Source organism: Athene cunicularia (genome assembly GCF_003259725.1).
Source record: "Athene cunicularia isolate RWA chromosome 1 unlocalized genomic scaffold, athCun1 chr1_part1, whole genome shotgun sequence".
Taxonomy (NCBI): domain Eukaryota; kingdom Metazoa; phylum Chordata; class Aves; order Strigiformes; family Strigidae; genus Athene; species Athene cunicularia.
Genome location: NW_020799091.1, coordinates 67,873,685 through 67,900,855, shown reverse-complemented (window position 1 = coordinate 67,900,855; position 27,171 = coordinate 67,873,685). Strand labels below are relative to the sequence as shown.

Sequence of the window (27,171 nt, the reverse complement as noted above, 5' to 3'; positions counted from 1 at the left end):
CCCCCCCCCCCCCCCCCCCCTCTAAATCACAGATGTACTTGGCAGGGTATCAGAAGATAAAAATGCTGGAAAGAGTCTTCTGGTGCAAGTCCTCGTTTAATTAAAATACATATAACTTTAGGCTAAATGTGTGGTTTTTATCTTGCAAACAAGTTGGTAAAATATTTCATAGTTTGCTTTTATGTGCAGGGTCACAGTATAAAACATGATTTCTGTTTTTAAAAGTGACTTTTCTTGTAGTACTCCCTCAGCATATCTGGTGCCCTGGAAGATGCATTTTATTTTCAGCAGTTGCTGCCTGGTAAATTATGGCCCTCTAGTCTATAATGGTGAGGAAATGTGACTAACTGGAAGTGGCACTGATGATGTTTGTAATGGCTAAATGAAAGGGATGCTAACCAGTGTCTGCCCTCAGTAGAAAAAGTGAAAAGTTCTAAACCACACAGTTCCAGCCCTTTGTTGTGTGTTGTAGCACTGGAGGACTATTGATAGTTGGACTGTAATCCAGTTTTATTTTTTTATATATATATAAATGTATATTTAAGAGTTCATTACTTTTTCTTCTTTACTGCTAACGTTCTGGAATTTTTTAAAGGTTGCAGATGTAAAATCTTTCATTTTAACCATGTTGAAATAAAACTCATTATGCAGCCTGATTTTCCTGCTCTGCTCGGCTGTATTGTTCCACTGGGATGGTATAAATGAAAATAGTTCTCCTTTTTGCCCCTCATTAAGCTGTCCAATGATGGCTTCAGATCCTCCCCACACAGTGTGTTTGTTAGTATCTTGTGGTGCAGCGAGACAAAAGGTGGGGGACTCTCTTGGTGAGGACAGCCAAATGTGGCTTTGTATGTGTTGGGCTCCTCCTTGTCCAGTGGGCTGAATCAACAACAGCAAACCTAAAAATGTATTAAAAGGGGAAAATAAAAACAGTGAAGCCAATCGTTCTTCCTTTTCCTTCCCCTCCCGCCATGTCTTCTGCATTTACAGTGAGGTTTTATGCCTTCCAAAATAATTCCCCCATCTGTTTAGTGTACTTGAAGTTAAAGGAGAAGTTTAATACCCCTCTTGGTGCTCTTTGGGAAGCTGGTGGACATTTTGGGATGGTGCCTTGAGCAGCCAGGCCCCCAAAGCAGTGTAGCCAAATGCATGCTCCCATGCCTGCTGGATGCTGCCTGGTGATGGATGTCATCCCCTCACTGCCTGGGAGTGGCTGTCCCCCGTTTCTTGGAGACGCTGGGGTTTTTTTGGCAGTAAGCTGAATGCAGCAGCACTGGTAGAGTGTGCGTGGACTTGATTTTACCTTCTCTCATGGTGTGTGACCTCTGACAGTGTCCCCTGAGAGAGTGCAGGCTGCTTACAACAGTGTTGGTGCGTGGAGGAGCAGAGACTAACCATGTTTTTTTGCACCCACCCCCCAAGTATGTCTTGTGTGGCACTTCTGTGTACCCAGTGCTTAAATACTTCAATCTGTCAGGGGCATCTCTGCTCCTCTTTCAGAAGGTGTGCCCAGCACCGAGGCGGTTTCTCAGCAGCTTCTTAGCGGTGAGCCAAGTGAAATGGGCCCAGGCTTGCCTAGGTTTGCAGAGGGCCTTGGTCACAAGGTGTAAATTGCTCCATTCGGTTGAAAAGCTCAGATTTACATGTCCAGGGGTGATGAGTTTAATGTCGATACGAATTCATTTAAAAGGCAAGCAAAGAGAAGTAGCCCTGGGCTCTTTTCATCCAGGCTTATTTTGATGTCACTCTGGAGAAGTGATGGGCAGACTCTGCCCTTTACCTGCCGTGTCTCTCAGCTAAGGAGGCACCTGGGTTGTTTCAAAGCCCCCATCCAACCGCGGAGGAACCACGGTGGGTCAGTTCTGCACTTAGTCTGAGGTAGGAGCAGCACATGGTGTGCGGGGTCTCTCTGAAGTGGCGCTGGGTGTCTGTGACTGTGGGGTGGCACCTGGTGAGCACAGGGCTTGCTCTGGCAATCTGTGGTGCTCCCCTTCAACCTGCCCAATGCCGACCCTGCTGCAAGGACTTGCTATTGCCAGCTACCCAACCAGGCCTGCCTCTCTCCCACAATTGGTGGCAAAGATCTGATGGAGAGTGATGAAAGTGACTGCTGAGATGTAGAATGAAAAGTCATCTGTATCTGTAGCCCATGTAATTTTGTATCTACAAGTACACGTTGTATCATTTTGGTCTAAATTCTTGTCTTCATGTTCTCCATTTGGTTTGGTTTTAATTAGTTGCCAGATAGAAAATCTTCTGAATAAAAGAGATGATTGCAGGGGGTCAAAGAGACAAATCAGTGTTAGGAGAGGTGAATTTAGTCACTGGTAAAGCTGGTAAGGTGGGGTGAAGAACAGATTTGAATGAGAGCTGGACACAGCAGATTTTAGCTGATGTTTCCAGAGGAAGCCAAATGTACTCGGAGCCAACCTTATCCATGTGGGAGGTATGCCTCTACTCTGTTTTCATTCTTTTATTTTGTCTTAGTTTGGGAGGTTTTTTATGTCTTTCACTAGTTTCCCAACTAAACTACCTAGATATTTTTAAAATCAGAAAAAAAGTACAAGCAATAATAAGGTTAGAGGCCCTTCTCTTTTTGGAGAGGGCTGTGGGTAGGGACTCTGTTATAAAAGAAAATGAGTGATGGTGTTTAGTGAAGGTCGCTAAATCTGGGCAGAGCCTGATGGCGACTAGAAGGACGGCATAATAACTTTGGGGATGGCTCTTGAAGAGGGTACTTTCCAAGCTCGGTGCTCAAGCCAGTTAGCTCAAGTGTCCCTGTTAGAGGAAGCATCAAATCTGGGGCAGGAAGCTCGGGGTGGCCACCTGTAGAGCAGCAAGCTTTATCTAGCAGCCAGCTGATGGCTGGGGTGTCTGGTGGAGGAGCAGCACTCAGCAAGGCATATCTTTCAAAAACTTCTTAATGACCTGAAGTTGAGGCCTTGTGCAAAAATGTATTGCAGCCTTGCTGCCAGTGTTGTCAGCAGACCTTAGTTTGTCGATGTTTCCTGCTTGGTATTTGGGAGGGATAAAGAAGAGGGAAATTTGTAAATTCCACTTGATAAGGGAATGTTTTGTGCCATTTGAGCCAGGAAGTGTGTAGCCTTGGGGGATACCAGTTGGCCAAATGGACTGGGATTGCCATGACTGGGTAATGAAGGGCCAGCCATGGTCTTAAACTGCACTGCTGCTAGACACCTTCCCTTCCCCTGCAACATCCCCTTCTTTTGCCAGCTTTTTTTCATCTATTGCCCAGTCACATGTCTCAGTGGCTGTGAACTGAAATGGCGTAATCATTAGGCCTCACTTAGGCAAATTCGTCAAAGGTCCTACAGGGGATTGGTGTTGTTTTCCAGGTGAAGTGGAGAGCAAGCTGCCTGCCATGGCAGTTCTCTTCCTGTGCTCTCCCATCAGACAAAAATATCTCCTGCTGATCAGCGGGGCAAAGTGAACTGCTGGGCAGGATGCTGGGAGTCAGCAGAGATGCCTCCTAACCGAGCTCTGCTGTTGACCTGTTGCGATCCTGGGAAAGTTAGATTGTGGCCTTCTTCCATGATTTTCCCACCATGCTATTTTTTTTTTCTTTCTTCTTTCCTTTTTCATATTTAGGCAATGAGCTGTTTGGGATAAGGAAATGCCTCTGGTAATGTATATCCAGCATCTTTCAGAGTGGGAAAGCTACTACAAAGCTAGTAATCAAAGTAAAAAATCAGAGCATACAACTCTCTTTTTCCTTACTAGCGGGCAACATCTTTTCACTGTGTCCCTGGAAGTACAGGATTAGTATAGTAACTGTGCATCTTTCATACTTCACAGAATGCAGTACTATGCATGAGTAAATTGTCCTTATTATTTCTTCAATAGACAGCTAGTGAGCCTGTGGATATTGAAACAAGATAGAGGATATATGTTGTTTCCTGTTTTGCTTTCCAGGCATTTGATGTCAAGAGTTAGAGGGAAAACACAGAACCCTGTCCTGTCTTTAACTTAAACAGTGGGAGTCTTCAATAGCTTCTGGCTGGTTTGGGTTTAGACATCATCTAAGAGGAAGAAAGAACACTGATGTTGGCCTTTTTTTCTTCTTGTGTGTTTCTGTGGTGATTTGCCAGGCTTTTGTACTGGGGGATATTTGCTGATTGTTATTCTAGAAGGAGCTTCCATGCCAGATAAACATCATCCCTTTTTCACAAATTTATCTACATTGCTGGAGCCTGTGATTATTTAGCTTACAGAACACTGTATCAGTAGGAGCAGCATTATTTTGGCTACAAATGCAACTGGGTAGACTTTCTCATTAAGAACATGTTTATTATTTAACTGGGAAGGTTGTTTTCACTTTGTGCAATTCTGCCTTTTTGCTTGTCACAAATGCATGTTCTGTTTCCTCCACAAGCATTACTCCCATCACTTTTCTCAGGGTAGACCTGGTCTTTCCGGGGAGTGGGAAGAAACATCTTGTAGAGTCCCAGTATTTGTAATGCAAAGTTAGTTGGTCTGCAACTTTCTGTGCTAGCGAGTGACAAAAAGAACCAGTGATAAACATGCATTGGAATAATAAGGTATCATTTATTGCACTAGTGTGTGCAACCTAATAGCAGAGTATTGCTTCATGTCCTGTTGCCCCAGGTGGATAGGAGTTAAGAGTCAACTCAATGAGAAGCAAACTGAAAAGTTAATTTTGGCACAGGGGCATTGTACAGCACTACTAAGAGGTGGTACTATGGTGAGTTTTCACTTGATAGCATGTTTAAATCTGGCTGCTTCTGTGTACATTGTAGCAACGGAAATGTGAATTAGTAGATTTTTTTCCAATTTAGTTGCTCTTCCTTCCAGAGCTGTCAGCATAAGATACTGGGAGGTTGGAGTTTTCCGAAGACTTAATTGTGTATAGCACACAGGATAATCTAAGCTTCAAAGTCAAGACTCACGCATACTGCCTGCCTTCCTTCTTTCCTTAATGTGTGATGTTGCCGTATACTCTCCTTCCATGCCATTTAGCTGGGGAATAAGCTTCCAGAAACAGTCCCACAAAAGGCACATTAATACACAGGTCAGAAACTGTGTTAGTAGGAGAATTACGTTACTGTGGAATATGTATCTTGGATAATTAGGGAGGGGATAGGAGGTAAATGGGCTGATAGGATTTATTTTGCATTTAATTTGCATAGTCCTTTGATAACATTAAGGCATTTTAGGGGAAAAAGAAGCACCACGAAAACCAGCACATAATACCACTTGCCTTTGAACCTTTCCAAAAGAAAAATTTTACAGTAATAATGTGTGCAGAGGAAGAAAGAGACAAGAAGTAGGTGTATTAACTGACTTGGAGAGTGTGGGTAGGCTTGAAATTTATAATGTTCTGCAGATCTTGGCAGTCTACCAAGGATTCCCCTTGTCCTCTCTGCTTTTCAACATGCATAAAGCCCACTGAGATGAGAAATAAACAGCATATTGCTATCAGACATGACTGGGAATATGCTTAAGTAGTGGATTCAGTTTAAGATCCAGCTAAATGCTGCAGTGTTGCTGTGTTGGTGAGAAGCGCTGTATTTTAAAACCCTCCATATGTAAATGACCTTTGTCATCCACATGAGAAGGAAGAGGACAAGATTTGGGGTCAGCAGGCTCAACTCCATTGACTCTTTCATCCCAACAAGCCATTTAAAAATAGAATGGTGCAGTAGCAGTCTTAAAAATATACTTAGGTTGCTTCCTTGCAAGGATAAACAAGTGCCTTAATATGAACAGATTCATGAAAAGAGGGAAAAAAGGTGGTGAGGATGCATGAGAAATGACAATTAGATGGGAAATTTTGGTCCATAAAATCTTAACTTGATCTAAATGAAGGGAGTGTGTTGGTGAGCTCTTTTCCATGGAGGTGGGAGCCACGCTTATCTGACAGTGCCAATATTTTGTTGTAGCCCTCACACCAAGTCCTGGCAAGGGGCAAACTCGCTCCCAGGATGATGTAGACTTTACTACCTGTTGATGCTACTAAAGAGTGCAACCTCTGCAGCCTCTTCAGTCCATCAGCTCTGGAGACAGTCATGCTTAAAAAAATGCATTTCGGTTGCTGTCATCTCCACTGTGTATTTCATATCCTTGTCTAACTTTCTGGCCAGGGGACGGTTATCCTGTGATCCCCAGCCTTTCATATTTGGTATCTAGCAATATTTTAAGAAACTGCTGTTTTTCACTTAGCGCCCGGTTGTGTTTTGCAATCTCGTGGCGTTTTTCAGATATTTGGATGGCAGTTCGCTGGCAGAAACAAAGCTGCAAGAACTTCTGCTGTGCCCTGGGGATGGGGGAGCCCAGGATGTCCTAAGGGGCTGTGACTCCAGACAGCGCTAAAGCAGGGGCCTCATTCTTCAAGATAAATGCTGTCCAGCTGGAGTCTTAGCTGGTGGTGTTGCTGAGATGGTGTCTGAATGGGGCCTTAGTGAAGTGCCCAGGGAGTTGGATTTCAATAAATTTTAAACCCAGGAGATTGAGTTCAGAAGGTTTCTCCCATCTATGACTTCTGCAGTTCTTTCATCACATTCAACCACTTTGTGATTTTATTATTAAGTTTTTTAATGCAGACAAATTTTTCCAAAGCAAAAGTGGGCTAGGAAAATCTGAAGATTGGTTTCTGAAATGGGAATGCTTAGCCATTTCATGTTGCAAGTGAAATTATACCAGCATGCTAATAGTTTGACAAGTCTGTTCTTGAACAGAGCTGTTAAGCAGATAAACAAACAAAAACTCTGCTCATGCTTATATATTGTGCTCGTGATGTTTGCTTTCCCCCTCCCTCTAAAAACATTTTTAGGGAAAAGAATGTGGCTTCAAAATGTCCTTTTTACTTCTGCCATATAAATTAATGTCATGCAACACCCCCCATATATATTGTAGATGCTTAGAACATGAATGCTCCATACATGATATAAAGAGTATTTGGAGTAGTTTTAAACAATATTCTGAAATGACCTGGGTTTAAATTTGGCCTGGGATACTGAACAGCCCACACTTCCCACAGTCTACAGTTCCCTTAGTCTACAGTTCCCTTGCTTTCCAGTCCCTTAGGAGAGCTATGGAGAAGCTTTTCCCATCCTCACTGCAGAAACAGGGAAGTGAAACACGAGCAATCACTGAGCTTTGCTGTAGCTGTCGTGGCCCAGGTTTTCACAGGGACTAGCAAAGGCACCAGCAGGATCCTGTAAAGCTGAAGGGGAAGGACAGTTGGGCTGATGCACATTAGTCATCCTGAGAGGACCAGTCTCACAGGGAGGAATGTCATCTTGAGAAAAGCTGAGCAGCTGAGCCCTGGGAAACTTAAGGCTTCTCTCTGGAAATAGCAAGTCCAACAGTAGTTCATAGATTAAAAAGACAAATAAACTTTCCATAAAACTGTGGCATCCTGTGGATGTCTTGGTACTTTGCTCTTCTGTGTGCTGCTTTTTCTGCTTGGAGTATGTTCTGCCACCATTTTAGTGTCTCTGCTTTGCTGCAGAATGAATGGTGAACCGTGTTTCACTTTTTTTTGAAGAGTTTCTTCTTCCTCACTCCTCCTTAGTGTTGTGAGCTTTTTTCCTCTGATATGTCCTTGTTCCTTTCTTATCTTTAGTGTATTCTTTTTGTACCTCAAACTGTGCTTCCCCACGTCCTTGGGCCTTTTAGTTCCTTTGCCAGAGCTGTGGAAAACGGGCAGAGCTGAGTGGAGGCATTTTTCAATCTCTGTGTAAAACATTTTCTCCTCCTCCCTTGGTGGGATGGTAAGTCTTGAGGAGAAGCCCACAGGCTTTTGTCATTAGGCAGAGGTCCAGGGTGGGAAATTGGAATTGTATCTCTCCTGGGCTTGCTGAAAGGCTTTGGTTCAAGAAGTAGTAAGGTCAAGGTGAGGTCAGTCTTGGCCACTGCACGCATGTTATGACCCTAACTTTATTTCAAAATTGAAACCAGCTTGAGACCAAGCTGTAAAAAGAAATACATGCAATAAAGAGAGTTTACAGAGCCGGCAGAAGCCTGAGTACAGTAATTTATTTATAGAAAGCGTGTGGATTGGTTAATAAGGGGAGAGTACAGCACAATAAGAGTTGTGAAAGAAAGTGGAGGCTATGAATTCTGCAGCATTTCATCCTTTGTAATGCAGGGTGTTGTAAGGTGAGAAGGGGTCAAGATTTATCTGAAAGAGACTGGTGGTTTGGGGTGCTTTGGTTCTGGGGTGTGTCAGTCTTGAGAGAATCTGTAAAGAGATAAGAAGTTAGTCCAGGAAAAAAACCCGACATATTGATGCCCATCAGCTGTTGTGGATGCTACAGCTAGGTTTCTGCCTAGGGAACTTAGACATTGGTGAGGTAGAAGAACTGTGACTTTAATGATAAGTATTGTGCTTTTTATCATTATTTGTGGTAAAAGTGAAGAAGTGTAGTGGGCATACCTCTTGCTGGAAAGCTTGACTGATTCAGAGAAGACCATTTGGGCATGATGTTTGGGAAAGGTGTTGGGAGACCAGGCTGTTAGATCGGAAGTCTTGGGGCAGACTGCTGGGTGTTAAACAGAGCGCTGAAAAATAGCAATACTAGAACCATATCTAAGTGCCTGTTTAGAAAAAAAAAAACCCAAACCAAAACCCCGAACTGCTAATTGGTATGGCCCCACCTCGTGTAAAACTATACTGGAGAAAAAAAGGGGTTTGTGAGAAGTCAGCTGAGGCTAGTTACAGCCCACCACGACTGGAGAGGCCCATCGTGCTGCTGCCTCCCAGCCCTGCAATCCGCCTCCTGCCAGCTCTGGCTCTGCTCTGACTGCAGAGCAAACCAGTTTAATTTCCTGATCTGCAGTTCCCCACTCCACCCCGCAGTTTGCTTTTTCTGTGTTAACTTTCTGCCATTTTAGTGATCTCAATCAGCTTATCATATGATCCGATGAGTGCCAGAAGGAGCTCAGTGCTCCTGGGAGAAATATGTGACAGGAGGCTGGAGGGAGGCAGGGGAAGGAAGGGTAGGAGCTCCCCGCTGCAGGAGCTGGGATCGATTAATTCAGCTCCAGCTGTACTGAGAAAGCATACCCTTATGGTGGCGTAGCTGAAGGGAGACGATGTCTTGTTCTTGTCTAGCTTTCGTGAGACAGGCAAAGAGAGCTATTGTAGGTCTGATGCATCATTTGAAGAAACCTCACTTTTTTTTACTAGTGAAGACCAAAACAAAGAAAAATGTCTTCTGAACCCCCTAGCTGTGCTTGTATTTTCCTAGTAATGTGTCATCCAGGTACCAGACACTGGTGCATAAAAGTAAAATATTCAATATGTGGACTAACTGGTATGTTAGTAAACTATCATTACTGACTATGAGCTTTGCTAAAGTAAACAGAAGGGAAGCTGTAAATATAATCTGTCCATGCTCAATCTTGATAATCATCCTTTTAATGTGGAGAAAAAGAAATAGGTTCTAAGAGAAACCTTTTTTATTTTTTAAGCTATCGAGAGGTTTCAGGTTTTTTGTTTTATTTTTTTTCATATGAAGTGTCGGAAGGGTCCAGCACCGTTGGGGAAAACCCAGTGGCTGGAGCTCTGGTCTGAATGTTTTGCTCAGTGTATGCTGAATGGATGGGTCAAATACTGGTGCTGATGGTTCTATTTCTCCTTCAGGGTCGGCATGTCAAAACGGGTCAGCTGGCAGCCATCAAAGTCATGGACGTTACTGAGGTGAGTAGAGAAACCTTCTGCTTTATTAGCAGTATGGGTAAAATTTTAACAATGAGATTTGGTATATGGCTTACTTTGTATTTATGTTGAAGGGCATGGTCCTTGCCTGTGGATGTTTGCATTCTGTTTGCAGGACCTGACCTCTCCAGCCCATCTGCCCTTTACAAGATTTCCGTGCACTTGTGTGCAGGGGCCTCTGGCCTTCATGATTGCTTTGACTGGTCTCAGGATGTATGAGCACACGTAGCACTCCTTTTTCAGAAACTTCTCAGAAGAGGGGAAAAAAGTTGGATTCCCTGCTTCTTACTTTTTTCTCTTAAATGTAGCATCTTGGTTTTACTGAAAAAGAAGAGGCAGCTGCTTGACGTAGAGGACAGTAGTTTCCCTGGTACATTTGCATCCCACAAAGGGTATATGTTTATTCAAAGGAATGGGTCCAATAAAGTTCCAAGAAGCCTGAAAGCAGAAACATCTGCAGGAACGATATGCAGATTGCTGGCAGAATTCAGCAGTGTAAAGTAGTAGTTGTAACTGACCCAGGGGGATTTACTGTGGAGCTTTAGATGGGAAAGACGGGAAATTAACCCAGCCAAAGAAATAAAAAATATATGCCTATATTTGAATCCTTAAATGTCTTGCAATTTATGCTGTTCAAGAAGCAATCAGTTTAAGTCTTCAAAACAGATCAGGAAAAGCATGGATTTTTCCCTGTTGATTCCATTTGTTTTTTATAGAGTTGCATCTGCAAATTAACAAAACAGCTTCAGATTTAAAATCAAATTAGATCCTCCTGTGTGATATCTGCAATGCTTGACTGGTACCACACTTCTGAAGAGAGGTTGTGCCTCTTCAAACCAAGCATCTTATTCTTCTTAACTCCTCAATCTTATATAGGTATTAGGGGAAAAATTATATTGATGTGTGTACGTTGTACAGAACAGGGGTTCTTTGGCAAGCTGGTTTTATTAAGCAAAACTTTTACAAGGGTGTTGCTTCAAAATGTCTTATATTTTTGTGTGTGTATAGGCACCAAGAAGTAAAAATGGCCTTGGATGCCAGCTTCTAGGTGAGTGGCTGGGGTGTAATGGGTGAACAGGCAGGAGAGGGAGGAAAACAAAAAAGGCAGGGTTAGGTCAACTGATAGAACTTAAGTCATATCTCTGAATCTCCTTGTGATCGATGGGCAGTGTGACTGGTGCTCTCTAACTTAAACTGTTGTGTCTGCCAAGAGCTTTTTAAGATGGCCTGATAAAAATCAGTTTTCAGCTGGAGATTTTCAAAGGCTGCCTTCATGAGGAGGCAGTTAACAAGCAGACAAACCAGAGAAGAATGAAGGTGCATTGACACACAGTTAATGTTCTTTGCACAGCAAACATTTCCATTTGTGCAATGGTTTTACACAGAGCAGCTTGCTGGACTGTGCATGGTGAAGGCATCTTCCATAACATTAAGATTGGCTGTACTGCACACTCCCTCTGTTTTTAATAGCATGTATTAATCACAAACAGTTGTAACAGAGAGGTTGCACAGCAAAAGGAAAACAATTGAAAAATGCTGTCTGTAGTATGGTTGAGCTCATGTTGCAGGAGATGGCTTATGTTTTGAAACTTTCTGTAATTTTTGGCTGGTTTTGAAAAGCTAGTTGTGTATTGGCACTTTCTATCTTTTATCTCACAAGCTCATGGTTTTTTAGGGGATGAAGGGCAGTCAGAGGGGGAGGAGTTTGGAGATGTTAGCCCCATGCAGCTTGAAAGTGTTGTTCCTACAAGTGGAGCTCTTGTGTTTTTGCTTCAAAGCAATGAGCCTGCAGAGGCTAAAAACTTGGTATAAATTCTTCCAAGTCCTACTAAGTCAGCTCAGCTTCCTCACGCCAGGCATGAATAATACTGTTGCTAACACCAGGCATGTGTGATAGTGTTGCATGCGCCATTTCCAGTGGCAGTGTGGCTGTAGGATATTCTCATCCACTCTTGCAGGCTGGTTCCTTGCTTGTTTTCCAACACTTGTGCCGGCACAACTGCCCTGGGGCCAGATGGTGACCTGGATCAGTGAACAGGCCCCGGTTCCAGGTTAAAAATACCCTCACTCCTCTCTTTCCTCAGGTTATTTATAGCCTGGATCGGTTCCTTGATCTAGTTTAGCACATGACATTACAAACAGTTGTGCCCTCGCTGTGAAGAAGGTGGCATGAGACTGAAAGAGAGCTGCCGATGACCATGGAGGAAAAGGGGCAGTAGCTCAGATTGACGTTGCTGCTAGAGATGGCCTTATCATCAAGCCATGGTTTCAGTTCCTGAAGGGGTAGTTTCATGAACACTTCCTTTTGCTGCTGAACTGTGCAGCTCCATGCTGGTTCTAGCTCACCACAGCTTATGGGGATGGTGACTGCCACCCTCAGCACTGCCCTCAAAGAAATGCTGAAGGAACCACAGCCTCACATTTGCCTTTGTTGCCTGCTTCAGGAACTACAGTTAGATGAACTGCTCTTGCGGGCTCATGGTAACACTAACTGTGTCCATGCCCATGACAAAAGGGTCTTGAGTGGAAACTTCCACAAAATGGAAATTGTGAGTTATTGATCAGCAGCTGCTGAAGATCTAAATGATTTGTGCCCCTGTGCATATTTTACTGGCATTGTTATGCATTTGTGCTCAAATACTAGCAGTGCATATGCAGGATACCTGATAGATTTGTCTAACCTGCGTTGAGAACAGACACAAGACTTTCTTTCTTCTGGGATACCTCTGATCCAGTGCCTGCTTTGCCAAATGCTTAACAAATTAGAAAGCCTAATGTGTTGGCACGCTTTGTGGGCACACCCAAAATTTTCAGTTTTCAAGGCCGCAATTCTGCAATTCACACATTGCTCAGGATCAGTGATTTTACATCAGTTCTGGGCTGTAAAGCGTTGATCACCTGAACAGGAGGGATGTCAAAGTCAGAGCAAAGGCTTTCCTTAAAAAGTTTTGTTTCGCATGAAGAAAACAAGGTAGTATAACCTCCAACTAGAGATGTTAGAAGAAACATTACAGCTCTGTAACATACATGGCGCTGTGGAAATGCTCTTCATCCTTCTCAGCTTTTCTTGTGGTTTTCTCTACGGGTTTTAATTTTGAAAAGAATGGTGGTAAGGATGAGAAAAGAGGAGGTGGGCTGAAGATATCAGCTTGATCTTTGAATATATTATGACTAGTTAGTACTGCTGCCTGAAACGTTGGGGGGGTGTTGATGTGCATACAACTTTCCTGTCTCTTCCACTTTCCTCCTCTAAACAAATTAAGAAAAGATCTAGAAGATTGCATGGATCTTTACAGATCTTTAGATCTACAGCATTAAAGGACCTGTAAGATCTAAAGATCTGTAAGTCTTCCTACAGAATGGTGCCTAGGTAGGTCCTATTTTCACTTTCTGAGGGCAAAGCTAGAGTGCATGTAGGGTGAAAAAATTTCACTGAAGCGTAGGACAAATAAAAACAAAAAAACACCAGTCCTTATCAATTGAAAGCTATTCTGTTGTTGGAATGAGCCCAATGACTGTAAAAGGGGAACAATACAAACTATCAGTGTATACATGCTTTAAAAATTATTTTCCAAAATGTACATATGTAGGATGAATCTCAGGCTGCACGCGTGTTGTGGGGAGAGGTGTTACTTGAGAGATTCCTGTAGTCTGTCTTTAATCTTTTCATTGTAGGATCTCTGTTCCTTTAGGGGCATTGTTTTGGAGAAGGTGTTGAGCAGTCTGTGTTGACCCCTTCCACTCACTGACCATGCTGTTAGGTTTCCATGAGCTCCTTGCTGTCTACTGGTGCAGAACTGTAGCATACCAAGTGAGCTGTGACTGATGTTATCAGATGCAACACAAGTACGCTGTAAGATTTGGCAGTCACTGTTTAGTTAGAAGAATTCATTTTATTGTGAAGCAAATAACATTTAAAACCTTAGCAAAGCTTATTGGCAAATCTGCCTGTATCTAAGCTGTTAACTTGTATTACACCCTAAACAGACAACTTGACTCTGCTTAACTCTTTTGGAGGCTTTCTTTGCAGCTGCATGGTTGTTTCCAGTGTCACTCCTGTGTTCCCCTTCCAGTGATGCTTTTCTCTTTGAAAGGTTTAGTAACTGATTTTGAGGGAAAAACATAATCACTTCTTTTCTGTTTGTTATAACCCCTGACGCTGCTGCTTCTTCCTCCTACCTCTTCCCACACACGCTCTTGGCATCCCTTGGGAAAGTTTTCCGCATGCCTTTTTAATAGCAGCATTTCTCAGCTCTTGTGCCCAGTGTTTCATGACTTGTCCAGTCTAGTCTGTGTAAAATTATGCTAAGTAAACAACTGGATACTGTATCCTGCTGATTTATGAAAGAAACTGGATTGCTTTTAGTGTTTGCCTGTCTTGCCCTTTCTGTATGTGCTCTGCAGAAAAATTAACAACCCCGAACGAAAATCTCCAGGCCTGCAGAGAAATGTGGCACATCTCCCTTACTGAGACAGGAAAGGTTACCCGACTTATTACCATCTTCCCGACTCTGCTGACTGCTTTTTTCTGTTGCAGTAGGCAAGTCACTTTGATTCTTATAAGTCTGTATCTTATGGCCTACGTGGTGTTATAAACTGTGATCATGTGGATGATCTATCTATGTCTGTAAGACATTCCAAAAGTGGTGTTCAGAAAGACTGCAGACAAATAAAAATGTGTGTGTGTTCCCACACATGCAAGGCAGACAGAATGAGTGGAAAATAAAAATAATAAACACCAAAAGTTTGCCCCAACTTTTATGTGCTTTTCTTTTTTTTTTTTTTTTTTTTTTTTTTTTTTTTTTTTTTTTTTTTCCCTTCATGAAAACTCAAAGACAGTCTGGATTTTGGTCTTTCTGGAGGGAAAAAAAAAATTTAAATTGATGCCTCACTTTAGAAGACTGGCAAATGCAGATCCTCATGGCACTGTGCAACAGAACTGAGTCAAGCCGGTCTGGAGAAGCTGAATATGGACTGGCCTTTTAACGTGGAGACATGAATGCACTGCTTTACCTTTCTTAGTGCAGCTGCCTGATACTTATGTACCACTCCATGGCTGTACTCACTGTGAAGTTAGCCAAGGCAAACCCGAAGCCAGTAGTGTTACCAAAAGCCTTTGCCATGTCCGTTGCTCTTGATATGAATTGGGGAAAGTGGATCAGGGACCTAAAAATTCAGATTGTTCCCATGGGGAGTACTGGCACTCTGCTTGCTTGTCCCTCAAAATGCAAGGTTGCTTACTACTAGTCTGTAATTTTGTAGTCTTTGGTTAAACAGTTACCTGGCAAAGCAAAGAATTATTCTGTGGAAAAGGTATAAATAGGAAAGGTATTTACAGTGTGGACAGTACTGCTGTCCAGTCTTTGCTGAAGCTGATTAACCTCCAGTCTCTTCCAGGGATTAGGTCAAAAAAAGGAAAAAAAGAAATAAGGCTTCTGGGAACTTTCTATTACAGCTCAGAGGAAAACAGAGCTGGACAGAGAAGTCCCTTGAGCTGTAACATCTGGTTTGGGAAGAGGTCAAAAAGAACTACAATAGTATTGCAGCCAGCAGGGCAGCCTTTTTTGAACTGTAGAGCATTTGTATAATTGACTGTTCCCCTCCTTGGTTTGAGATCCTGCACCTACCTCTGCTGCCTACCCTTGCCCAGCAGTTTGGCATAGTCCTTCTCCCTGCTTTACCACGGCCCTGATGCCGAGAGGCTCAGCCCTGCGGTGCTGGCTGATGTCTGTGAGGGACTGAGCTCTGCTGCAGCCCCCATCAGCTCCATGCTTCTTGTTCTTTGTGAGACCCCCATTCAGATCAGGCAGAGATGGTCAAGTCCATCTTCAGGGTGAGGACTGTGCAAAAGACCTTGCATGGGGTCTCACTCTGCAGACATGTTGCAACGCCCCTGTCCTTGGGTGGCAGAGTAGTGCTTAGCCTGCCAGCTCATAGTCCTAACAGAGTAGAGCAACATTTAACTCTGGAGAGCCTCTTGTCCTTACAGTCGTATCTTCCAGGAGGCAAATACATCTAACACCCTGCTTGAGTCAGATCTGCCACTCTTGGATGTAGTCCAAGAAATTTTCCTGGAGCAGTGCTGGCACCAGTTTGGATAAAAGGCAAATTTTCACTGTCTTCGTCCAAGTCCTGGGGGTGGTTAGCAAGACTGTCAGGCTGGAGAAGTTTATTTGTGAAGGGAAGGATGTCAGGTTTGATGCGGCTGCAAGAAGGAGGTTGAGTAGGGAACTCCTGTGTGATTTGAGGTCAGGGCACAAAGTTGTGGCTGTTATCTTCCAGCTTGGGAAATGATATGCAGCATGGATTGACTGGAGAGGGCTGGTGTCGAGCACCTAGGCTCTGCATTGCTGTGTCCCAGCAGAGCGCAACTTCATGCAGTTGATACTGTGTGACTCTGGGAAAAACTGGCAACGGGGAGAGAAAAAAGATGCAAAACGTTCATACCGGCTTGCTGCTTCTCTTTCTGCTTTTTTCAGCATACAGTTTCTTCTTAGTGCAAGATTTCCTCCAGAGTGGAAGACTGTTTGCATGCACGGTTTATTGTCAGTTGTCCTTGTGGGTATAGCTCTCTCTATATTTTAACATGCCTGTTTTGGAACCTGACTGTTTCAAGGCTGGATGAAACAGATGTTTTCCTTTTGCCGGTGAAGATCCTTGAGGGCATCGTTGCTGCCTCACCAGCATCTATTATCTGTCAACAGCAAAAGAGCTTTGACTATGAGGGCTTCATGGTGCTCATTTAGAAGTATTCCTCTTGCATGGCTTTTCAGCTGAGACTAGGAGATGGCTTCATACACAAGGTTGATCATGGATCATTGTGTGCAATGAAAGCTGTGTTACTTCTGCCTTCTCCTCATCTGTGTCCTTAGGCCAGGTCTGATGTGCAAGGTTTTTGTCCTGTCTAGAATAAAATGTTTTGCCAGTGCTCTGTAAATTGTAGTGTAGTTTAGATTACACAAACTGAATTTATGGCCATGTAAAGGGAACTTTGCTGTAGTTTGCAGTGCAGAAGAATTTACTTGTTTTAGGGAGGCAGCTTTAAAATTTTGTCTTCCTGGCTGTAAGAGAACCAGATACTCTGCTGTAGCACAGTAAATGATGCTCAGGATATACTCCTTAGCTGTGGCGCTGAGATCTGTTACTGCTTATCAGTATGTGAGAGCATGTTTAGTACTGGAGCATAATGGAAACTGGAAGGTTGTGTAGGCTACAGCTGACTTCCATTGGCGGAAGGGCAGGGTTGTGTGTTTAGATTTCTCTGTAAGTCTTTGAACAAGTCTGGACTTTATCTTTAAAAATTTCTTCCTTTGGTCTGATGGTGCAACTGCATTGACACACTCAGAAGGAAAGGATAAGTCATCTAGGTGAGCTACTGACGTCTGTTTACCATCGTTCTAATGAGTAGGACAGGTGCTTAAATTCCAGCTTTCAGGCACTGTTTATCAGTCCAAGTGGACAATACTTGTGCATTTAACTGTAATCCTGTGCCTATTTATCTTCAGTCCCTAGGCTTGGTACCTGCAGTCAGACTTGAAGACTTGCTGCTAGGATTGACAAGGAAGTCACTAACGACTCTGATTTCATATGTGCATGAATGACTATTAGCATTTATCAGTTAGGGAAATCTGAACCCCAATACTAGCAGTGGTGAAGGCTCAATGTGCGTAGCAAGCGGGTGGTTTCACAATCGTGATATTTAACCTACCGATCGTACTTGCACGGACATGAATTTGAGCAATAATAGCCTGCATAAGTTGTAGTGACAGAGCACTTCTGCGCTGAGGAGAGCATTTGTGCAGGTGGCCTCGGCATGGGCATTTCACCGCTGCCTTCCCAAGCACTGAGCTCTGTTTGTTTGAGCTGTCTGAGGAGATTTGAGTTCTGATGGGAAACAGAAATGTTTTGTGTGCAGATAATAGCAAAAAGTACAGGGCTGCATTTTGTATAATTTCTGTCAGACACACAGCACAGCTCAATTTACCCCCAGTGAATCAGACATATTGTCTACTCAAGAAAACAAGGCAACACTGTCAATACAGTGTTAGAGCATGTGTGCTCTTGCTAGTTTGGGCAGCGTAAATCCGACGAGGATTGTGACAAAGCATTGTGTTTTCATTTTAGCACGTATTTAGGCTGAAGACAGGTCTGCAGCATATTCCTCCTGCCTGAATAGACAAGCAAGAGATCCCAGGTTCAGTAAGAGCTGCCGTGTTTTAGAGGTGCACTTTAAACTTTGGCTTGGGCATTAGGATCAAAGACAGGAGATTTCATTTTCTGTTTTTGTTAAAGGGGATATATCTGGTTGAAATGTAATCTTTCTTGACTGTGTTTAATTGTAGATTCATAAACCGCACCTCTCTGTGGGCTCCTCCTGTTTTTGCTGTGACATTCCATATTTTTATCTTGACTTCCTAAGGAAATGAGGTTTCTCAGCAGTAGTGCATGGTGTCCTGCCTTCTTTTCCACCGAATACCTTTTGGATCTGCTGGCCAATTTCAGCCACATTTAATGAGGAGGAGAAATTCCAAAGATACAATGTCCCAACAAGTTATGTGAAAACTGGCAGGCTGTATGGAGAAGGGAGAGGCTGAAATTTATAGCCTCTGCTTTGGGAATGGTAGGCAGATCTTAGCCACTGTCTTTTTTTTTTTTTTTTTTTTTTTTTTTTTTTTTTTTTTTTGAAAAGAAAAAGTTCTGGTGCTTGATTTTCAAGTGAGTGCTGCAGCTATAGGAATGTGTGCAGGGTAGCACATGCAAACTACTTTAAGGCATTTTAAAATCTCCCTCTGGTTCTTTCTTTAGTTTACAGGTCCACAAATAGTATTGTACATTTGAGATTATCCCGTGTGACCTCTCTCCACCTCTTTCTCTCTCTTAACATGTGCATACACATATAAATATAAAATAGCAATGTTATTTTCCAACATTTAATGAGACAAAAATGTTTGTTCTAAGTCTCTTGACAGTGCTCCTTTTGCAAGGCTCAGTTTGAGTGATTGTGTAGGGAGTTATTGGCTAAAATACAGTCTTAAAGCCCACTCCTAAATCTAGAGATTATGGCAGCAAGTGCTAATGCTCAAGGACCTGGGAATTCATTGTATTCTAAGCTGACTTGTAACCACGTTGAATGCTCCCCTTGTGTCTAACAGGAAAGTGTTCTTCTCCCCTTGTGCCCAGTCTCTTAAATATGCAGTTCAAAGCACATGACTGAGCTAAATGTTAAAAGAGCCTTGAAGATGCTGTGCAAACTAGTTCAGTTGATTAATGTAGGAGAAGATGCTGTTTGTCTCCTAAGCCTAGAAGTGTCTCAAGTCCTTTCCAACAAGGGGCCTCTGTACATTCCTTTAGATAGGTTTAATTCAAAGGGGATTAAAGCCCACAGTGTGCTTTGTGTAGCCTATCAGAGAACTTTTTCTACTGCTAAATAAAAGTGCAAAGGTGTTCGTCATTAAATTGCAAAGATTGGTGCTTCATAATAAGTACATGGTTTAGTTTAGCTCTCCTGTCCTTCTGTCTGTCCTAGTAAGACCCTGCTTCAAGCATCATTAGACCAATGAGAGTCTGGCCAAGGAGCCATTTTTTTTATTCTGATGATTCCCTGTTGATTTTTTTTTGTGTGTGTCAGGCTTTATTTCTCAAATGTTTTGATCTGAAAGGTGTGTCTGTGAGAAGCGAGCCAGTTAGCAGCAGAAGCAGCTAGTGTTCCTGCGTGGAGAGCAAGCACCTTTGTATGCTTTGCCTCATATCCACCAGGTAAAATGGTAGTTTCTTTACCCAGCATATCGCTCATCCAAAATACATAGTGACAGTCAGCCTGCTGTCTTTTACACCTAGTTCTGAAGGATGATGGGGGCCTTCACAAGTTTCCCTTTCTCTGACTAGTGGAGGGGTCAGTTCCAGAAAGAACTTTTCAGTTTTTGTATGTTGGTATATGAAGTGTTTCTGTTGTGTTTCACTAGAGCACAGGGATATTTTCCACTGTAGCTCCTTCTTCCTGATCTGAATTTTTGTGTTTGACTCTAGAGCTGGTAAGAACTAAGTGGAAATCCTAGTGTAAATGCAGCAGCCTGCAGACCTTCAGATTACTGTTACTGGCCCAGCAAAGCACTTGGCTCTGCGTGCGAAAGCAAGAAAGGAGAGTGTCCATGATTCCTGAAAATCACTTTCTTACGTGGAATATTTTCCCAAATGGAAATATAATTGGACAAACAGACCACAGGCAGCAGGGAGCTCAGGCATCCCCATGGCTTCCTGCTGGCTTCTTGGCCTCCCCTGCGGTAACCTGTCCTGCTGGCCAGGCCTGCGGGCAGCCAGGCAGCCCTGAGTCACTGGTGTGGAAACAGTGATGCAAAGACAGCACCATTAAGGAGGGTTTTATTTGTCTCTTGCATATTTTACCTCAGTGGCATTTTCTCTAGCATTTATTGGTGTTTCCTCTCTTTGAATCTATGAGACAAACCCATTTTTTTAAACGAGCTAGGTGGTTTTCACTCTGAATTTTTGGTTTTGCTTCTCTTATCTATGCCCCTTTGCAACAATTTGTTTAGATGTAAAGCCACGAGTCAATTATAAAATGATAGAGTTGCACTGATTTATAGATCAGAGGGGGCTGCATCGTCAAACAAGACTCTGCTCAAATTTGCATCCCTGAGGGTGATATCAGTTCCTATTTCAGAATTGCTGCTGCTCCTCAATCCTGGTTAAGAGTCTGGGAAATGTACCTAGCCTCATCTTGATTTGCAACACAAATTGTTAGTCTGCACTGCTCTTGTAAAAAATGGATGGATCAGCATGTAAATGCGAACTCCTCTTTCCAGTGCTTACAAATGTAAACAAACACACATGCAGGTAAAATCAGGAAAAGATTTCTCCCACTGACAGGAAAGAAAGGAGGAACAGTTGCATTTTCTGTTTATAAGTGTTCAGATGGCATCCTGTTGTGATAGCAGTGCTTCCTCCTGACATAGGTGTCTACGGGTTTTCCCTGTTTTCTATTTATTTCTTCCTCCAGATGCAGTTTTACAAGACACAAAGCCAGTTTGATGTCTGGCTGCTACCACAGCTTCCCCTTTCCCAACTCCCCTGTACCAGTATCTGTGTGGTCTCATCCTTCAGAGCACTCCACTGACAGAGAAGTGTGTGTGTGTGTGTGTATGTGTGTATATATATATATATATATATTTAGTTAATATAGATCAGCTTTCTACTGTTTTCTGCCCAGCAAAAGCTGACCAGGAGGCAGGTGAGAGGACCCAGGCAGGGCAGGGAGTAGGAATGGCAGTGGTTGGGTGCTGGCCCAGAACAGCAGCATCTTTTCAGGGTGACAGCTGTGAGGCTGCCCCGGGAGCTGTCCCCCCCAAGCCCTCCCTGCACAGCATGAACCCGGGAGGAAAGCCGGTTACAATGTCTTTCCGACAGCCTGGCCCCGTCTTCCTTGGCCACCTGTGACAGCCACTGAGGGACTGTTCATAGAGCTCCACACTGCAGAGTTAGGAATAAAGAACAGAGTGTAAAGGTCTTCTGCAGGGATTCCCCCAGCCTCTGGATCTTTCCACTGCATAACTGGCTATTTTTAGTCTGCTTGCTTGCCTCAGAAATTACTTCACTTTCTGCTTTGGACCATTTCCATAACATTTATTGTGATTCTGAATTCAGGATAGTGTCACAGCACAGAATTGCTGGGTGGTAAGCTTGGTTCCAATGGTGGAGCCAAAAACCTGTGCTGAGGATGTGTAATGCCAACTGCCTCTGATCTGATGACCCATGGGAGACTGGTTTAGGTGAACCACATTTTGGACCATGCCCAGTATTTGCCGGCAAAGAACCTTGTTAATCCAGAGTTTAATGGTGCTTGGGTTAGTGAATGGCAAAAGAAAACAACCCTTTAGTGGGCTAATCCAGGTAGCCAAAGTAGATCTACCTCTGAAAGGCATGTTTGCTTTAAGTGAAATCTGGAATCAAAAGCCCAGACTGCCCTTGTGTATGTTTGTGTGGTACCATTGCTAATTCCCTGTATATCACTCTTTTATTCCTCCAGATATGTTAGGCATGATTTAAATCAACAGTTTCTCTGGCAATAAAATGGTCTTAAGATATATAAGGTGTTAGGTTAGACTTTACTATGGGAAACAGTGTTCATTTTAACATTGTTGCATGTGATGCATCTGATGATTTGCCACTTTGAGATATAAAGAATATATAGTTAGTTCTGTAATAGGTGAATTTCATACAGCTGGTTGATTAAGCAGAAGAATGCAAATCAGTGAGTTTGGGCAGAGTATTGCAGTTTCATAGGAAAGATCTGATACTGTAGCATCTCTGAGGCAGTGCTGGTTGTGGAGGGGGATGAAGACTGGCTGTCAGTTAATAGGAATTTTTCTTAGGGAAAAAAAAAAAGAACATGGTTCTTCTACTGGTCTCCTCTGCAGCTCAATAATGTGTGGGATTAATATAGTTGTTGAAACTCAAGTATTCAGGAGCTGTGTATCTGGTGGACAATAGAGATTGTGCCTGTTGCTAAGGCACATTATAGATTAAAAAGGTTGGATTTCAGTGTTTGAGATTGTGGGGAAGAAAAAAAAGACGTTTAAGTATCAAGCTGATGTTCTTGTGAATTTTCCACACTTATATTTTTGAGTCTTAATTAAGAACCACTCATGGTGGATTGATGCCCATTTTGGATTAGGAGTCTAGTCTGTGATTGTTCACTAAATACCCGTATTCATCAGCCTTTGGAGGACAAATAACTACTTAGAGTGTGGATAAACAGTCTCAAACGCTCTGCATAGCATGGCTTCATGACCTGTTATGTGTTCCTTGAGACATGGCCATCTTGACCTGGTGTGGCTGATGAGCAGTTATCTCCTGTAGAAGGGTTTATCTAAATTTTTCCTCTTGGTTGCCCTCAAAGCGAATGCTTGTTTGACTGCTGTGCTTTTGACCATCACTAGAGGGCTTCAGAGCAAGAAACCTGCTTGCGTTCCACATGATGTGAAGAGCCAGAAGTTTCTCCTGAAACCTGATACACAGCAACATAACAGAGACCTTTGAGTTATGTTAGCAGGAGCTTACAGTAGTAGCAGCTTCAGCAGTTTTTTGCATCTTCCATTCAGAGAGATTGTTTCATCATTATTTTTTCCCTTTTAAGCCTCCTCTTTTAATCATCTTTACAAGGTAAATGGTAATACAGGGCCTTACTTGGCCTTCTGGATGGGAGGTGAGTAGGGCTGGTGGGCAGCTAAGAGTAGATAAAGGGTTTTGTGGCGTCCTGCACTTCCCTGAAGGGAAGAGGCTGGGACGTTTAGGTTGTTGGTGTGCGCAGGCATGTGCCCGCTCTCCAGGCCAGCTGCCACAGTCTCAGCGCTGGGGAGAGGTGGCCAAAACTGGGTTGTGACTGTTGCATGGCTGTACGCACCATGGCTCCTGGGGAAAAACTGTCTACTCACGAACCAAAGGCATGAGGGAATAAGTGCTGTATTGTATGAAAGACAACCTTAGTTGGATGTCTTGCTCTGAAGAGGTTTGCCAATGAGTTGGAGAGCTGCCCTCAGCCAAGGCCGCTTTCAGTGAGGAAGTTTTACAGGTCATGAAAAGCATCAATGTCCTTTTTTTCCACCATGCCTTGCCTTTATATGCAGCAGCACACATGCACTGCCGTCATCCCCTGTGCTTTGGATCAGTGGCTCGGCGTTAGCCCAGGGAGAATTGTGAGCGCCTCTGATTTCTCTCAGTGGTGTGGGAACGCTGGAGCACATAATGGCTGCGATTCAAAGACAAATGCTAACTCTTTGCTACTGATCACTTTGGCAGAAACCCCTAGATGCTCAGAGACTACAGATGGAGCTGATTTGGGGAGAGTTTAAAAAAACAAAAGCAGCACCCACAACCTTAGAGCTTCCTTTTTTTTTATTATTATGTTTTGTTATCTTTATAATAGCCTCCCTGTTCTTCCTTTTCCTATTCTGCACCCTCCGCCCCTCTAATTCATGCCAGCCAGAGCGCAGCTAAAGGCTTTTCCTAGTGGAGCATCATTTGTTAGTAAACCGGCAAAGACAAGCTTAACCAATTTAACCAGCAATTTCTGTGAGGCTTTCCTTTTTGACTGGGCTTTGGGATTTCTCCATGTGCCTGTTGGAGGGATGAAGCTGCAGGAAACCACAGGAGAGGAGCCTCCAGCCGTGTCGGGCTTTGTTCAGATGCCTGTAGTCTGGCAAAGGCTGACCTCCACAGCACATGGTCTTTCACTTAGCTGCCTCTCTCCAGCTATTGGAGAGGTCTGATTTGCTGTGTGTGGGATTTCTGCTGCTTCCATGCTGCTTGGTAACATTTCCAAACCAAGCAGCGGATCCTTGCCTTGGTGGTAGAGCTAGAGCTGGCAGGGTTGCTGCAGCCTGTCCCTTTGTGCGTGGCTTCATTGTCACACAGCTCCGCTCTGAGCAAATCCGGTGCCTTAAAGCATATCCTTCTGAATTATGAAGCTCTCTAAACAATCCAGGTTTCCTCCTTTGGATGTAAATGCCTCCCTCACTCCCCAGGCTTTGGCTCAGCTAAATGCTCTTTGTTTCGTTTCAAATTGGTGTGATTAAGGGAAGATTTTTTTCAGACCTTCATTTGTCATGTTATGGGACTAGCATAGTAAAAAGCTGTAGTATCTGTTGGGGTGAATACCCTGAGCACAGAATTACAAGCCTTTTCCTGTTTGTGAATCATCTTCCCCTGAGACCCTGTAGTGGTAGCAATACTTTTGTTTTAAGGGAAAAGTCCCTGAGAAGACCACATTTATTTATCTGGACAAGAGAGGCCATCTGTTTGCTGTTTTTTTTTTTTCAAAAAAACATGTAACTTTTTAATTTATCCTGAAGGAAGGTGCTGCTGCGAGTGTTCGAGGTGATTGCAGCTCCTGTGCAGATGCTGGCTGATGGGTGTAGCTGGGTGGGCTGTGGCCACATTTGGCACAGGGTATGTGGTGGCTACTGGAGCCTGAGGAAACCAAAATGATGCTCTTTCTGAGGGAGATCAGATTATTCCCGTATAGGAGGATTTCAGTAAAACATGTTTGTTATGCCTGTGTTTATTTTACGGTCAAGTTGCTGAGTGTCACTTTTTAACAGTGGCTTGTGGTACAGGAGCAGGCTGTGCCTGTCTGAACTGCCTGTCTGAGAAAAGACAGCCTAAAGCAGCTCCCAGCAGGCTCACAACACACAAACACACACATATTCTTTCTGTCACCTTTTGCTTTGAACATGTGTGATGTTCAGTAACTGGAATAAAGAAAGAAACAAGACCCTCACCACAAAGCCAGAGGAGCGACATTGCCCTTTGCTGCCCTGGGGAGGACTGTGGCCTGGATGGGGAGGCAGGTGTGCTTCCACCCCTTCCCTGCCTGATTCAGGGTTTCTTCTTCCAGGGTGAGGTGGCCTGGCCTCTCAGGTTTCTCTTACAGACTTTGTGGTTGATTTAGGCCTGTCAAGGGAGAGTTTTGGACTGAGTAAACCTCATTTTCTTCTTATCAGCACCTGTGCATCGGTGCCTGGCTTCCTTGTTCCTGTTCAGACTGCTTTCTACCTGCTGTGCATATGCAACTTCAGTTTTAAGCAGCTGGTCAATGATTTATTATTTCTGTCCCTGTAGCCCCACGGGTCCCCTCTGGTAGTCCTGGTGCATTTGTGAAAGGCAAGGTGGGCAGGTTGGGGGCTGGCGGTAGCCTCTGCTTTGTAGCATAGGGGCAGCAGGGCGGAGAGCAGCCGAGCCTCACTGGGAGACAGTTTTGGGGTTGGGAAGTGGAATTCTGTCCCCAGACTCCTGCCAGCGCTCTGAGGGTTTTAGCTCAACAGTGAGAGACTTGTGCTGGGTTTCGAGTTGTTTGTTTTTAAACAGCAGAGTGAGATGCCATAGCAACTCTTGATTTTTGAGGTGAAATACCATTTAATAAATGCTAGCCTGATCAAAGCCCAGCATCAGACCCAAATATGTACTGTAGTATTAGGAGCATTTATATTTTCTCCAGTCCTATATTTCTGGATGCTAATTGTGGTCTCTTTGACACCTGCCCAGCTAAGGGTCAGTGCAGCTGGGGTGTAATATTTTCCACAAGTATTTGTTGATTTTATTTATCCTGATGGATGTAGAAGTGCTTTTCTTCTTGGGCAGGTAAATAATTAACTGCCTGTTGGCAGCTTCCTTGCTCAGAGAGGTGGAGGAAGGGAGAGAGGGGACTGTGATGCCCCATTTGATAGATGGACATGAGCATCTCGTGGCTCTGTTCATTGTTAATTCACTCCTGCAGCACTGCTCAGCTGTGAGGTTTCCAGGCATGCTTGGCAGCACCGACAACAAAAACATCTGGTCCAAGAATATAGTTCCCTTCTGCTGGCAGCTGCATGAAAATGATTTTGTACATAGTGGCATAACGCCAAATGCACTTACATGTACACTAAAGTGCACAGCCTGTACAGAGCTTTGGCAGTGCAGGGTGATTTTAAATGCTGTACATAAGTCAGCATTAATCTACCAAAGAAAATCAAAATCTCAGCAACCAATTTTATAAAGAACTCACTTATCACACCTGCCCAGATGTGGCCATACCTTTGTACCTTTCTGATGGCTGTTCCTGTCTGAATACAAAGGAAATGCCTTTTCGTTGCATCCCTGGTTATCGTGTGTCCTCTGGAAGGGTTTGGCACAAACATAATCGGAAATTTGCCCCTTGCAGAAGCCCCCGAATTCCGTCAGCAGCCACATTTGTCTGTTTCTGATAGAGATTGTCTGTCTCCCCTCTTGTTTTAGGAAGGACCTGGCATGTACTGAAGAAAATGTTAGCTGTGAAACAAGTAGTTTGTGTGTCTGCTGGTAAATTGTATCTGAGTGATTGGACCTGATAATTACACAGTCATCATCATCATCTTGTCAGTCAGTTGCAAATAGTTCTGTAATGGATTTCCTTTTTTATAAAAGAGCTGTATTTGAGTGCAAGTGTATTTTAGAGATAAATATAATATCTGTATTTCTTCCTCATTTGAAAACCCTTAGTGTTATAAGCATGGATCTCGTTCTTATGTGAACAAGTTGGAGAGGTGTTTGCTCTTGCAAAGCTTCTCTCAACCCATATATTTCTAGTGATTCCTTTTCTGTTTATTCCCACATAGTAGCTGAGCTTGGTGGTGCTTTTTGACCCCCCAAAGGTGCTGTTGAGCTGTAGGTTTCAGGAATGGTGCAAAGGAGTGTGGAGGAGCAGAAATCCTGGGTCTGATCTGGCATCAGTCATGGGCCTGGGTTTTACCCTTTGCAGAAGGAGCCCATTCCTCCCCAGGAAGAAGCAAGTGGCTTGGATAGGGTATTTCTGTGGGTGTGTGTGGGGTTGACTGTCTCAGGGCTACAAACCTGATGTTAATCCTCTGCTCTGTTGCTGCTGGGAGGAGGAGTTCTCACCAAACCAGAGAGAGAAGGAAGAAAGGTGGAGATGGTGG

At 43.6% G+C, this 27,171-nt stretch overlaps 1 protein-coding gene across 10 annotated transcripts in view; it reads left to right on the top strand.

Annotated features, from left to right (window-relative positions):
• MAP4K4 (mitogen-activated protein kinase kinase kinase kinase 4) overlaps positions 1–27,171 on the top strand; it is a 131,010-nt gene that overhangs the window by 31,505 nt on the left and 72,334 nt on the right. For all 10 annotated transcript variants that reach the window (XM_026865656.1, XM_026866038.1, XM_026865885.1 and 7 more), the window contains exon 2: positions 9,629–9,685. In XM_026865656.1, the coding sequence (XP_026721457.1) occupies positions 9,629–9,685 (57 nt within the window). The remainder of the gene's footprint in view (positions 1–9,628; positions 9,686–27,171) is intronic.